The sequence below is a fragment of the Erithacus rubecula genome, assembly GCF_903797595.1.
Source record: "Erithacus rubecula genome assembly, chromosome: 3".
Taxonomy (NCBI): domain Eukaryota; kingdom Metazoa; phylum Chordata; class Aves; order Passeriformes; family Muscicapidae; genus Erithacus; species Erithacus rubecula.
The window spans coordinates 20,364,136-20,379,472 of record NC_136689.1 but is presented as its reverse complement, the minus strand read 5'-3'; the positions used below and the strand labels follow the sequence as shown (position 1 = coordinate 20,379,472).

At 43.6% G+C, this 15,337-nt stretch overlaps 1 protein-coding gene across 2 annotated transcripts in view; it reads right to left on the bottom strand.

Annotated features, from left to right (window-relative positions):
* FAM171A1 (family with sequence similarity 171 member A1) overlaps positions 1–2,919 on the bottom strand; it is an 85,718-nt gene extending 82,799 nt beyond the window's left edge. The window contains exons 1-2 of one of the 2 annotated variants that reach the window (XM_079301707.1): positions 2,036–2,919; positions 1,383–1,528 (exon numbers count right to left, since the gene is read on the bottom strand). In XM_079301707.1, coding sequence (XP_079157833.1) covers positions 1,383–1,528; positions 2,036–2,349 — 460 coding nt within the window. In that variant the 5' untranslated portion in view covers positions 2,350–2,919. Of the gene's footprint in view, positions 1–1,382; positions 1,529–2,022 lie in introns of both variants that reach the window. The other variant, XM_079301708.1, reaches the window with a different exon arrangement.
* Positions 2,920–15,337: the final 12,418 nt, after the last annotated feature.

Here is a 15,337-nt window from a genome sequence, read left to right as displayed (position 1 = left end):
TTGTCCTTTAAAAACGGTAGAAACTGGTGTTAGAGTTGATATCAGATTGTCTGGCGTGGTAGGTTTTCCTACAAGACACTTTTGCCTTTTGACTGCTCTGTGTGTGAACACATGCCCATCCAGATTCTACTTAGTGTACCTAAATACAATCATGGTAGAAGGAAATAAAAAAGGCTACTTTTAACATTTTATTTCTTACAACTGGAATCGTTCACTGGTTGTTACAATCTGTGTGAGATAAGGAAAGCTCTGCAGACACAGGACAGAAGTGAGCCCTTCACAGGGTGCACATTCACCCCAGGGCAGGGGGAAGGATGCTGGCTGACATGAAGGCTCAGCCAGTGTATGATCGCTCATCCCAGATGACACATTTAGCCACTTGACAATACACGCCACAAGGCCAACGCTGACCACAGGGAAGGATGCATTTCCTTCTAACGTGTCTTGCACCCCTATGTACACAAGTTTTCTCATCCTGACATACCCGTGGTCCGGCAGGCGCGATGCAGCATCCCTGTCCGAGCCCGACGGAGGGGCTGCCCTCCTGCCACCAAACGCAAGGCCAAGGGCGAGCAGGGCACGGCGGCGTCTCCCCGCTCGCCCAGACTGCACACGGGGGAGGGCGGAGGGCAGGTGCACCGCCGGCCGAGGGGCTGCCACACCACGGCACAGGTGAAGAGCAGGGCTGCGCAGCCCAGGGCAGCACCCGCAGCCCGGCACAGGAGCATCAGGAGCTGCTCCAGCTGCCCCTGGGGCGCTCGGGCACCAGCTCGCTGCGGCTTCTCCGCCCGCCCGGGCGAGGGCGGAGAACGACCCTGCCCGGCCGGGGAGCGTCTCTGCTTGGCTGCCCAGGGGCAGCGGTGACAGACCCCGCCCGGCCGGCGGGAGCCACCGCGCCGAACAAAAGGCCGGAGGAGGCCCGGAAACGTCCCGGGGCCGCGGCCGAGCCGCGCCGTCAGCCCCGGGGCGAACCCCAGCCCGGCGGCCCCGCACGGCCTGCGGCCGCCGCTGCCCCCCACCGCCCCTCACCGCCGCGGCGGGCCCTGCGGCGGCCACGGTGAGGAGAGGGGAAACCGGGGGAGAAGGACGCAATGCAACAGCTCCCGCGGCGCCGAGGGACGGAGGGAGGAACGGAGGGGGCAGCACAATGAGGCCAGCGCAGCCCCTGCCACTGCCAATAACAAAAGCTCCCTAGCCGCGGGGCTGCCTCCCTTCTCCGGGCTGCGGGGTCTGCGGCGGCCGGTCGAAGCCGGGAGAGGTTTCACATCACCGAGCCGCTTCCCCGCCGTTCCCTCGGTCCAGCCCCCAGCACAATACAGCCCCCACCGCCCCGGGAACCGCCGTACAAAGCGGGCCGGTCCCGCCGCCCATCCCGCACCGACCTTGAGCCGCCTCGGGCGCCCCTAAGGTTTTGGTCACCGCCTTCCACACGTTGCAGCCCAGCAGGCAGAGGAGAAGCGCCGCCGACCTGCTCATTTCCACCCGCCGCCGCCAGCCGCCGCCAGGGAGAGAATCGCCGCCGGAGCCGCTGCCCGGAGGAGGAGGAGAAAGAGCCGCATCAGGGGCTGGCCCGCTCCGCGCCTCCCTCCATGTTGCCGTGCGCTGCCCCTCCTGCTTTCTCCGCCTGCTGCATTGTCGTCCCGCCGCTGCGCCCCGGCTCCGCGTCCCGCGCTGTCCCCCCGGGCGGGCGAGCGGCGGAGGCGAGGGGGAAGGAAGGGGAGGCGGGAGAGCTCCGCGGCCCCGCCGCCTGTCCGCCCGGGTTTATTCTTTAATTCCGCTCCCGTTTATCCATCCCCCCGCTCGCCCCGCGGGAGCGGCCCGGGCTCCCCGCCCGCCCCTTAACCCTTGGCGGCACCCCTGCCCTGCCCGCGCCCGGCGGCGCAGCGCCCCCTGCCGCCCGCGCCCCGCCCTGCCCCGCCGCGGGGCTCGCCGGCAGCGCCGCTGCTGCCCCGGCCCGCCCGTGCGGCCGCGTGTCCCGGGGGCAGCGCAGCGCAGCCCAGCCCGGCACGGCCCCGCGCTCACCTGCCGCGCTCACCTGCCGCCGGGGCCGGGTCCCGCCCGGCCGCGCCCGCCGCCGCTCTCCCTCCCTGAACGGCTGCAAAATGGCCTCCCCAGCCGTGCCGGCCCCGCTCGCCTCCCACCGCAGCCGGCGGGAGGGACGAGGCGGAAGGCGGGCGCGGTGACCTGCTCCCGCACGGCTGGGACGTGGCGGGTCGCAGGGTCCCCCCCGGCCCCGCTGCCACGCGTGACCTCCGGCCGGGCCCCTGCCACTGCTGGAGTATTTAAAGCAAATTTTAACAACAAAACGAACCAACCAACCACAAAGCAACACCAAATGCACCCATCCATTGGTTTTAATACAAAACAGTTTTAAAAAATGCTATAGCAAACTGCAGAGGAACGGTGAACTGGGTTGGAAATCGTGGCACTGAGGGCTGGGAGCGGGCACGGAGCCTCCGCCCGTGCGGAGCACAGCGAGGGCAGCGCTGGGGACATTGCCGGGGGCAGGGCTCTCTGCCGGGGGCTCCCTCGCTGGGGTGGTTTGCATCTTCCCTAAGAGCATCTCTCGGCTTGCTTTCCTTCAGGCCAGCGGGGGCACAACGCGGGTGCAGCAGTCACCCCTCCCTTCCCGGTCTCTGCTGAGCATTACGCGTCCTCAGGGAGGGAAAACAGGCACTCCTCATGTTTCCTGCAGCACGGAGATTGCTGCTCCAGACAGCTATTATGGCAAGTCTTTACACAGCTGTGCAAAGCAAAGCCTCTGCCCCGCTGCCTCACGGGTTTCCCACGATCTGCTCCCAAACACTGCCAGTGCTTGGCCTCTAAGACTGGAGTTTGTATACCTACAAATTTAATCTCTCACTGAGGTGTTTTAAAGTTTCAGGATTTATTTGTAAATCTATTTTTAAATAAAATCTTCCAATAAAAACGTGATGCGTTATAGATTGATTTTTAGAAAGCAGTTATTTATTTTGGCATTTAAGCATTCGACCAGAGCAGCTACTTTACAAGCTACACATTGCTTTATGAATTTTATGAAATTCTGGTACCGCAGAAGTGTTAAAACTAATTTAACATAATTTTCAGAGACACTCCAGTTGATTACAACATATTTCACTTTGGTTTTTCTGTTTTCAAATACATTTTCTGAGAGCTGATAAATACTATGTAGACACTGCAACTTTATCCTTTTATCCCAAGAATCTGGAGGATTTTTTGGTAAAGTTCAGTCCCACAAGAAAACTAAGTACAAAAAGTCTATTCAGTTCACAGAGAAGACTAAATGAATAAATACAGATCATGTGATCTTACTCCTGCTTGTCATAAACAAAGATTTCAATATTGTAAACTCATGGCATGTCTTAACTGTGAGGCAACTTGTTCCTAAAGAAAGGAGGTTGGCCATGTGGCAAATAATATATAGCTTTTTTTTTTTTTTCTAAGACCCCATTTCCCTTTCTCTGGATGTTTATGGACTTAAATTAGCATAAATAGGATGGGTTCAGAGCTAGAAAGTTATATAAAACCTATTTCTGTCTGTAAAGAAAGAGCATTTTGTTACAAAGAGGAAAATGCATTTTCCTGAATATAGTTGTATTATTTTCACAAAACAAATACAACAATTCTTGCAACATCAGTGGATAACACATAACGACTAAGGCTGGAAAGAAATGAGATATTGCACAGAGAAATCTCAGAATTATCAAGTGGTTTGGCCTGGAAGGGACCTTAAAGATCATCTGGTTTCAATTCCCCTGCATAAGCAGGGACATCTTCCCCAGGTTGCCTAAAATCTCATCCAATCAGCTTTGAACACTTCCAGGGGTGGAGCATCCAAAACTTCCCTGGGCAACCTGTTCCAGTGTCCCCCATGCTCACAGTAAAGAATTTCCTCCTGCTACCTCATCTAAACCTTCCCTTTTTCTGTTTGAAACCATTCTCCCTTGTCTTAGCACTACTTGCCCTTGTAAAAAGTCCTTCTCCTGCTCTCTCTGGCAGCTCCCTTTAGGTACTGGAAGGTGCTATACAGTTTCCCCATAGCCTTCTCTTTACCAGCTGAACCACCCCAGCTCTCCCAGCCTGTTTGTAATAGGAGAGGTGTTGCAGTCCTGTGATCATCTTCATACCCCTCTTCTGGACTCCTTATGTGGGGGCTCCAGGGCTGTTCACAGTACTCCAGGCAAGGTCCCATGAGAAGAGAGGGCAGAATCACCTCCCTCCCTCACCCTCCTGGTCACTTCTTGTGATGCAGCCCAAGGCACATCAGGACCTCTGAGCTGCAAATTTGAAAAACGCAAGCTGTGCATAGTACCATGCACTCCCCACATTTCTCTGTATTTCAGCCCAGATGAAACTATGCTGGACACATGGGGCTTGCTTCTTATCTAAAACGACAAAATTTATCTATATAATTACATGGTAACTCTCATAAATGCTGCTATTCATGTAATGAAACTGAGCTATTCCTCCAAATAGCTTCTCTTGAAATCGTCTTTTCTTTGTTGCCCCAGTGAGCACTGAAGCATCTAACACTGACAAACTGGCAATGCCATTGATTGCTGGATGAAAATGCCCTGGGACACAAGGGATAGTTGATATCTTATAGCTCACTTCAAATCCTCTTCAGCTTAAGCAAATGCAAGTTATACCCCAGTCACATTTCCATGCCTTGTTTACTGACACCCATTGGCTAGACACCCTTAAGGAAAAAAAAGGACACAATTTACTGCAACCTGAGTAACACCACAGGAGAAGTGTCAATAAATAACATGAATACAATTAAATGACCTAAGTCAGGCTATAGTGAGAGCTTAGTTCTAATTTGGGTCATACATGAGCCAGCAGAGTGTTCTTAGAGCAAAGAAGTGAATGGTATCCTAGGCTTCATTATTCAAAGCATTGCCAAGCAGATCAAGAGAGGTGATCCCTCTCCTGTACTCAGCACTGGTGAGGCCACACCTGGAGTGCTGTGTCCAGTTCTGCACTCCTCCATCCAGGAGAGACACAGACACACTGGGGAGAGTCCACCAAAAGGTCATGAAGATGATAAAGGGACTGGAGCATCTCTCCTATGAAGAAAGGCTGAAAGAGCTGGTGCTGATCAGCCTGGAGAAGAAAAGGCTCAGAGGGAATCTGATCAATGTGTATAAATATCTGGAAGGAGGGTGCAGAGAGGATGGAGCCAGGCTTTTGTTGGTTGTGGCCAGTGACAGCACCAGAGGCAATGGGCACAAACAAATGCAGGTGGTTCCCTCTGACCATCAGGAACCACTTTTATTGAAAGAATGACTGGGAACTGACACAGGCTGCCCAGAGAGGTTATGGAGTCTCCATCCATGGATATATTCAAAAGCCTTCTAGACACAATCCTGGGCAACTGGCTCTATAAGGCCCTTCCTAAGCAGGCAGGTTGGGCCAGGTGACTTCCAGACACTCCTTCCAACCTCAACCATTCTGTGATTTCTATTCAGAAAGAATACTTGATCCCTAGCAGTGGAGGTGCAGTAGCAACTAGATGGCTGGGCCTATTCCTAACCCAAGGTGGGCACTTTTCCTTTCTGCAGCATTTCCTGTTTGTTCAGTCCATGCTGATGCTACACACAGTACAATTTTACATTGTACAAACAATGTAAATTATATTTTAAATTGTACAAGCACATTTTAAATTAGTTGACTATTCAAGTACTAACATACTTAGAACCAGAGTTCTAAATGTATAACCTATTAATGAGGTGTAGACTGACACATTCAATGAGTGCCTTGGAGGCTATATAAATTAGTTTGCAGGTGGGCTTACAGTTAAAATTCCCAATTTTTAATTCCACGATATTCAGACACTCTTGAAAGGTATGTTGAATATGCTTAAGCAAAAAGTTGGGCTAATTAGTTCTTTTCTGTTCTTTCTCACAATGTCTACTACCATATTTCTTGTGGTACTATTTCTATATAGACACATAGAAGTTATGTGTGTAGTGCTCAGACACTGAATGACAAATCTATAATGAATAACAGTTAAATATTTCATATATAGCAATTGAATTTAGTGAACCAGAAGGTGCAAATATTTATGATAAAGACTTAGCTCTAGCAGGCAGTTACCTAGTCTTTCTGGTTGGCAGTAGCAGTATGTGCATTTGAGAATTCCTTTGAAGTACTTTTATAATTTCTAGAAGAGTCCTTGTTTACCAGTGCACAAGTTACTTTACATATGGAAGATCACAAAAACCTAAATCTAAAACAAACAAACAAACAAAAGGAACATCAGATATAAAGCCCTGAAGATTATTTTGCAGTGCTCCTGGTAAATTGAGCCATCTACAGATTATATGGTATTAAACGTTTTGCATGAAAATTATAGAAATTATTTAGTACTGAATCTTTCAAAGATAAAAGCAAAGTTTTATGTCCATGATGACAATTATTTCATATTCTTTTGAGAAATCTAGCAGTGATTGAGTACTACTGTTGTTTTAGTTGTAGCCATGCTGAGCTTGGATATCAAAACATAATGCTGTCTTTGGCATACATACCTTTCACCCTGAAGATCTCATATAATTTCAATATTGACATACACATGATGTGCTATTAATAAGAAATTCAACTACTGCTCATAAGGTAAAGAAATGTTTGGCTCAGCAAGACTTAAGTGCTTGTTTACATAGGGAAGCCAATGTGAAACAGTTACGTGTGAAATGCATCCCCATACCTGACTGCACACTAAATCCCTTAGCAGACAACTGGATGTGGACCAGCTCAAGGCTTCAATAAATATTAGAGCCAAAAGTAGCTTTTATTGCCCTATTTCTGTATTAAATAAAATTCTATTTATCTTATGGGAGCTGCCAGAATACAACTAGGCTGAGATTTAAAAAAAATCTGCAAGCGTTGTATAAAGGTTGCAGAGGAAAAGCTAGTAGGGAGTCTTGAAGTGAATATGAGGGTTTTGGGAGCCAGGCTCAGCAACTGAGAAGGGTCTGGGAGATCTGAAGCAGGGATGAAAAGATGACCGAGGAGCCAATGGGTTTGGGGACAGAGGGAGGAAGGATGAAGGAAGGGTTGTGTGGGGCCTCTGGAGCTTTTGGGAGCTATGGAAAATATGGGAGATATCAGAACATTTTGTGACAGGCAAGGGGGTTTTTCAAACTCTAAGGCAGCTCTGTTTTCCAGATTTTCCTGCATTTCTGGAAGGTGAATTTAAAACAAACAAAAATATCTGAGAGTCACAGATGAATCCTTTACTCTGGGAGTTAAGGATTTAGTAAGAACACCAACATAACAAAATTCTGAATAAAATAAGAAAAAGTGACAACATTCATACTAAGGATTATTATAAGGTTAACATAGATTATAATTAAGAGAAAGTTGTTAATCAGCATTAAAATCATTCTTTGCCCTTTTCTGTTACTTATGGCCCCATTCAGATGAAAGGATGTCTGTCATATGGATATCAGCTAGGTGAACCTGTTCTGAAGGTTCGATTTAAACTCTGCTGGATATTATTTACATGATAGTCTTACGATACAATCAAAGTCAGACAAAAACAAAACAAACTTTCTTTATGCTACACCAAGTGATGACAAAACATACCAGTAAAATAGAAGCTTTCTAAAGTATTTTTTGGTATAAAGCCTTACTAAAACCCATGTTTTCCCTAAAGCTCTTAATGACTACATCTAAGTTTAATCACTTTGATGAAATACACTCAAAGCAGTTTAGATCTGAGTTCCTCACCACCAAGTCACACCGTTGCTCTCAGTTCTCTCCTGGAGGCCACCACAGCAGTACAGCTCTTGTGGATAGTGACACAAGCTCCCACCCAGGCAGAGCTCTGTTCACAGAGTTTGTGAGTGCTCGTGCTTCCCTGTGCCTCCTTATGACAATTCAATTGAGTCAGCAAAAATAAAATGCAAAAGAGTCTTGCTTAATGGCCTTGAGCTGTCATTACATGTCCTGGACTAAAATCTTTGAGGGGAAAACAAAAATAAACCACTTTAGAAATCAATACAAATCTGGCAAACATTGGTTTCAGAAGCCATAATCTTACCAAGATTTTAAAAAATATTTTCTCTGAAGTTCTAAAGTCAATTCTTTGTCTCCCTTTCCTCTTCTCTGCCTTTTTCTCTGCCTGTTACCTCTGCTCTCACATCTCCTGTCATCCAGGACTTTACTTATTCTCACAGTTTCGGCTACTGCCTATATAAACCAAATCTAATTTATCTTTCTGCTCCAAATTCTATTTACTTCAAACTTCAGTTTGAAAGATATTAGTTTTACAATTGGAAATTATAACATTCTACTCAAAAACCTTGAATTTTCTTTACCATTTAAAACCTGATTATTGTTCCTTTTCACCCAAACTTCTAAACAGCACTTGCTTTTTCCTTTGTCTTTTCTCCCATTTGTTTTATCTCATGCATTTATACGAGTTTATATTTCTGAACTTTGCCATACCTACTGCCATAGTCTTGTTCAAGCAGTTTTACATAAGCTCTATTACAACAGCTACTCCCACCTTTCTACTTCAACTTCTTTCCTCCCTTAACAGAAATTGAGGAATGGGGATTTTTTTACTGATCAGAACCCATCTTTTATCTTTGGTTGGTGTTAATACACCTGCTGAGTCACACAGACAATGCTGTATCAGTATGAATCATTGTTTCTTCATAAGAGGTAGAGACTTGCCATTTTTAAAGCTCAGGGTTTTTTTTTTCCCAAATGCCATTATGCAGCAGCTTTGAAATAGCTCGAAGATATTGTCAATTTGCAAGTACCTCTGTTCCAGAATAGACTAGAATAGCATATCCTAACTTGGAAGGGATCCACAAGGACCATCAAGTCCAACTTTATCTAAAAAGCTTGACTTTTAAAATATTTCAGGTATTCTTTTGCATTGGATTATGCCACCAGTTCGTACTGGAAATAGTTTTGGGAATATTTTAACTACCTAGTTAAAAACCCCAAAACATTGTGGCACTTACTGATGTAATTTTTCTCAGATGGCTATTCTGCTGTATCTGACTGCCACACACATCCCATCACGCCTTAGTAATCCCCTCGACAGCTACAGCTGTGCCAGCAAATACAGGGAGTTTCTTAGCTCCCAAGGGCCCAGCTTGGAATTAGTGAGTGCTAAACACTGTCCCTCCCACAACAATTTATGTAATGCATTTTGTGATGGTTTTTGTTTTCCTTCTGTCACTAAACTCAAGCTCAGAGTTTGCAACCAAGCTGTTTCGTGTGACACATAAGTAATTTAATTCTACAATATTACTATGTGGAAACTGCTTGGGTTTTCACATGTGTTTATGCTTATAAATGGCTCTGATGGTTTATTTGCTACTATTCTGAGTCTTACGGGTCCCAGGATGTCTCAATGTCTCAGGAAGCATCTTTTTTCCTTGTCCTGCCATCTCCCAGTGTTTTGGAAATAACCAAAAGCCAAATCCAATATCCTTAAGATTTTTATCATTCCCTGCAACCTTTATGCCTGAAAGTAATCATAGTCTTGCTGTTTTCAGGTTGCTCCTGAAATCTGGAATGCACTTGTTCTCTGTGCATAGCATAGAGTGGGGAAGCAACAGAAATGAGTTTCTAGATGAAGCAAAGGGTCAAAGGAGCATCTGGCAGGGAAAGAAGACAATGTCAGAAATATCTTGGAGAAAGGTGATCAAAGGACTGATGAACAATACAAATGTTTTTGTCAGCTGGGGGAAGAAGAGATGATTGTGTTCTCTATGCCAGAGTTTAGGAGAAAATTAACTTAGTCCTTGATTTTATGAAAAGGAGATAGCAAATCTTTCTCTATGCATTTAAAACACAAATGATAGGATTAAAAACAAAGGGTGCTCACCTGTAGACTAAAACACAATTTACTCATCTCTCTCTTTTCTTTTCTTTTCTTTTTTTTTTTTTTCTTTTTGGCAGTCCAGAGTGTACTGAAACAGAACATTTTATGTATCTAGATTCAGCCAAGAAGTTAATTACCATACTGTAAACTATTTATGCACTTGCGCCAAAATTTCTCCAGGTTTGCATATATTCCCTTGTATTTCCTATATGCCTGTTAGAAATGCACAGAACACTGCCCTGTTCTCTCCTTTTCATTTTTTCATGTTGTTTGTCCAGAGCATGGTGTAGGTATGTGGGGTGATTCTTGGTCCTATGCAGTGAGAGGAGTTGGACTTGATGATCCTTGTGGGTCCCTTCCAACTCAGGATATTCTATTCTATTCTATTCTATTCTATTCTATTCTATTCTATTCTATTCTATTCTATTCTATTCTATTCTATTCTATTCTATTCTATTCTATTCTATTCTATTCTATTCTATTCTATTCTATTCTATTCTATTCCATTCCATTCCATTCCATTCCATTCCATTCCATTCCTGAATAGTCTGTTCATTTTAACTGTGATCCTTTTTACAGTAAGTTTGTATTTTTCTTGATATATAGTAGATCATACTGACAGAACCCATCCCTGACTTCCAATTAAGCCTGATATCTGTGCTGTTGATTACAGACGTATTAGAACTGAACATCTGTTCAAATTTTTATTAAATGGCATTTAAAAGATAGGAGAGTGGCACTTGTCTCAGTAGCTATCTGAGAATCATCTCTTCCCAACTTTTTGGAGGACTGTATATCTGAAATAGAGATTTCCAAGGGAGGAGAGCAGGAATGAGAGAAGGACATCTACAGATAGTTTTGCCTAAATTAATCGTCATCTGGAAAAGACAGAGCTTAACTCGTGGAAAAACACAGTGAAATGTGAAATGCTGATATGATGGGCAGGACTGTATTATTTGTCTCATGAGTGAATAAGACCAGGCATTGTAATTCATCAGAAATAGAATGGGCTGTGAAGACTTGTCTCATGACTACTTAAGAAAAAATTGAGGCTTTTTCAAGAGGCACAAGCCTCAGGAGATGAGGGCTGAAGTGTTGTGAAATGCTTTTGTCTCTGGCATTCTGAATCCTTTGAACACTTATGTGAGCAGGCTGGCTCTGGGGAAGGCAAAGTGGATAGTTGCCTATTGGAACAAACTCCTGAGAACAACAAGCTGCTATTATTCACTGAAGCAGAGATCAGCTGCTTCTAGGTAAGACAGCAAACCTCTGGTACTTCCAGGTCCTTCCACTTAGCTGGTGTTTCCCACCATGCTGACACACCATATTCATACTTTATTATGGATTACCCACTTTAATTTTACACCAAACCCTGTGCTGCTTCCTGAGGAACATCCACTGAGTGCTCATACACCTCAGGATGCTCCAGGTTGTCCTGTTGAATGTATGCCTTCTAAAAATTAATAGAAATTAATAAAATAAAAAGGAAAAGGAAAAATGAAAAGGAAAAAATAGTTGTTGCCAATTCCTGCATCCAGCATAGAGGAAATTAAGGCAAGAGTATTTGTGGCTATATGTTGTGTAGGCAGAGTAGAGGCTAACAAGATATCTAAAAATGTGGTGTTTTTTTCCCCCAGGTTGGAAAAAACTTATGGGTCTGCTGAGTGTGGACTTGTGGAATTACATGCATAGATAAAAGCCAGGCTATCCCTGTAATTCAAGGCTCAAGGACACAAGGACAACTCTGTTTCTCTTACAACTCTTGCACACTGAAAAGGAATATAGGAGACAGGAACGGACAAATTTATTGAGATCACTTATTGGCAAAGGTGGTATGGCTATCAAACAGAATACAGAAGTACTGTGCCACAGCCAAGGTGATGGCTGCTTTCAACTGAAAAAAATTATGCAAATAAAGACTTTCATTGCAATGTGTTCTGCAGAGCACAATGAACATAGCTTTTCTGGGAAAACCCAGAAAATGGGAGGTGAGCTCACTGCATATATCTTATGGTGCTGTGATTTTATGAAGCTTGATAAAATGAAGACACAAATGGGTTTGACCCAAGAAAAATAGTCAGAGCCTAAGTGGATCACATCCTTGCAGAGACAGAGATGCTCAAGAAGCCCTGCATTTGGCCTGGTTGTAGGGACATTATTTCAGCATGAGAGAACTCAGACTAGTCCCAGAAGTTAATCTGTCCAAATGTCCACTGAAGTTGTCTGCCTCAGCTTCAGACTGGCCTAGCACTTGCTTTTCTTGAATTTCCTTTCCATGAAAAGCATTTATGTGTTTACAATGCCACCATGAAAAATTGTCCTTTTTCAATCTTTCTGTACATACTGTAAAATGAAATGTAGATATATATCCAGACATAAATATATACATGTAAGCATAGAACTGTACCTGTACATGGTAGGTAAATATCTATATCTATATCTATATCTATATCTATATCTATGTCTATATATAAGTATAAACATACAAGGAAAGTATTAACTGAGTAAAATAATTTTATTCTTTGTTTAGTTTCAAATCTCTGGAGTTAATATAGTTCTTTTTAAATTTCTATACTGTGTAAAGGCGCACAATATCACACATTCTGCAAAAACAGCTTGACAAAACAAAAGCACATTGATACAATCTTACAACTCATGTTCTTACTTTCCAGTCACTAAAGTGTGCTTCAGAATAATGGCATTAGAGGCTAAGAATGGCTGTGACTGGAGTCCAGGCTAGCAAACCCTGCTGGGATAATTAGCATGACCTCTCTGCTATTGCCATTAAGAGACATTAAAGTGAGGGAATGTAGAAGGAGCAAAACAGAAGTGGAAAGGATGAGACAAAGTTGAAGTCTAGGGACTGAGAAAGTGGAGAAGGTGGTTGCAGGGAGTTTCAGCTATGAAAATGTTGGGAACAATGGTTTCATATTCTGTAATATGGCTTAATGGTCCCAGCTGGTCTTATCCCTGATGGAAAGGCTTTGTTATAAAAACCTTCATTTTTCATAAACTCCGAGTAATCTGGGAAAAGAGGGACTTTGTCTGATCTGAATTATGTGGTCTTTGTTCACACTGTATTCCTTACTGAATCTAGGCAACAATATGAGAGTCCTCCTGTGGCCAGCTGAACACCTGTAAATTCTCTTGATCACAGTCAAAGACAAGACATCCCACTAGATCATTACCTAGTGTCTGATTTCTTGCTCAATGAGAGTAAGTTGTTATCACCACACTATTTATTGTGTAGAGGTGTGCATGGCATTCTCAACAGTAAATCAAAGGCAACTGTCCTCAAACACGGATGTTAGAGCATCTCAGAGCACAGAGTGAAGTGAAACACAGAGCTAACACTAGTACAGAAAATAATGATTTATTATCTACTGCTGTAAGTCAGCACAACTCCACCAACACAGACAAAAGAAGATAAGTGGATTTAAGAGGTAGCCATATGGCACACTTAGACAAAAGGCAGTGGACTTGAAGTGGAAAAGATGACTCTGAGCACCAATCTGTGTCTTCATTCACAATGTGCTGACATTTACACCAAGATGGAAAAGATGTGAAATCCTGTGCTTCTACTGGGTATTTTTGATATTTCCTTTTGCAGAATGTAGGTACTGCACCAGCTACCCAGCAGGATTCTTGTTAGTAGTCTCCCACTTCTAGACAACCTCTACTCTACCAGCCTAATCCTCATTCACATCAACTTGGTTTACAGAAGTATTAGAACAAAAGGGTTCAATAGCACAAGAAACAGTGAGAGATCAAATTTTCAATATCCATGACTTTTACAGTAAAAAAAAAAAAATTGCTAAAGGGCTAGAAAAAGATTCTGTGCAGCCTTTTAAAAAGAGTGAAAAAAGTGAGTAGCTGGTGTAAGTACATAGAGATCTTGAAAAGTTAGGAAAATAAAAACTTACATTATAAAGAATATGAACCAAAATTATCCCTTTAAAGCTAAGAAATTTGATACCAATTTATCCCTTTCATAACTACAAAAATGAAATAATCTTTATTTTATACAGTCAAATTCAAGAGGACAGCTTAGCTCCTCTAAACAAATATGCTAGAAGCTTAGCCTGAAGAACCAAGTGTGTGCCCTATGCACTGCAATGCATTACTTTACTGAGGTTTTTAAACGGACATAGGCAGCTGAACACCTTGGGAGAGTTGTCAAAGGTGATTTACACAATATTGGTGATGATTTTTGTTAGCATGAGTAAAAGTGCAGGGAGAAAAAGCAGTATTTGATCCTTTCAGTGCAACATTAATCAGTGTTGCCTACCATCAGGTCACCAGTTTTACATGTTTTGTAAGTCAGAGCAAAATGCTGTTCAAATAATCTGTATCTGCAGTTTTCCCAGCAGCAGGTCAGCATTACTCAAAACCCCTGAAATTTTTTACTTTTTTTGATCCTTCTAGACTTCTAAATTTAGCTGTTTTTGCTCTCCTTCTCAGGCATGTGCAACATGTGACAAACTTGGGCCCAGTAGAAGAATTTAAACTTGTGAATTAAAATCTGCAAATCCAAATTGGTCCAAGTGGGGGCCTTTCTCTCTTGGTAGTACAGTCAATTGATCAGTAGATGGTGGTGGTGCACTGTCACCTGATGCAGCAGGCAACAACAGTAACCAGCTTTTAAACCATTTTTATTAGAGAACAGGCTGGTAACAGTCATGGACATGACTGATTTTTTAATATATCAGAACATTAAGAAATGAGAAATACTAAATATATGTGTCTTAGAAATGAGGAAAAGTTGTATTTTCTTTTTTGTTTGTTTTTTTTCCCTAGAGCTTCATCAAATTTCTAAACTTCTTTATCCTGTATTTTAATTCAGAGAACAGAGTCCTTTAGCTTTTGCTGAAGTTTTCATATACTAAATAAAATGATAGAAGCAAGAAGAAATAAAATGAAGAGTGGGAAGATATATAATGAAATTGTCAAACTCCAGAAACCCTTTCAACATGGTTATTTGCCACTTTTCCTTCCACATTGACTTTGTCACAGCAGCAACTCTCTGGAGGTGAAGAAGAGACAGAAGGAGCTGGTTTAAGTCTCCTTTTGCCAGGCAGGTAAGATGGAGAGGACAAGCACAGGGACATCCTTCATTTGTTCAGGTACAGGATTCTGACATGCCTTTATCTCTGAGTTGTGATCTGCACTGCTGTGGGTATTTTAGGGCTTCTTTCTAGGGTATATGTGCCATTATGCACCTGAAGCCAGGGTGCTTGTCATGGGGATGGACTGTATTGATCTTGGGGTTTCTACTGAGAAAGGAAGAAATAAAGTCTTGGAGCAGCATCACAAATGAGTGAATTAGAGCTGCCTTTCTGAGCAGTACAAGTACTGAAGTTTACAGCAGGACCTCTGATAGGAGTGACGCACTGAAAGCATTTAGGAAATATTGTAGGCTAGGAGTCACATAGCAGGGACAGATCAGATTTCCAGTTAAACACATTTGCCACCCGCTGGCCAGGCTGCAGA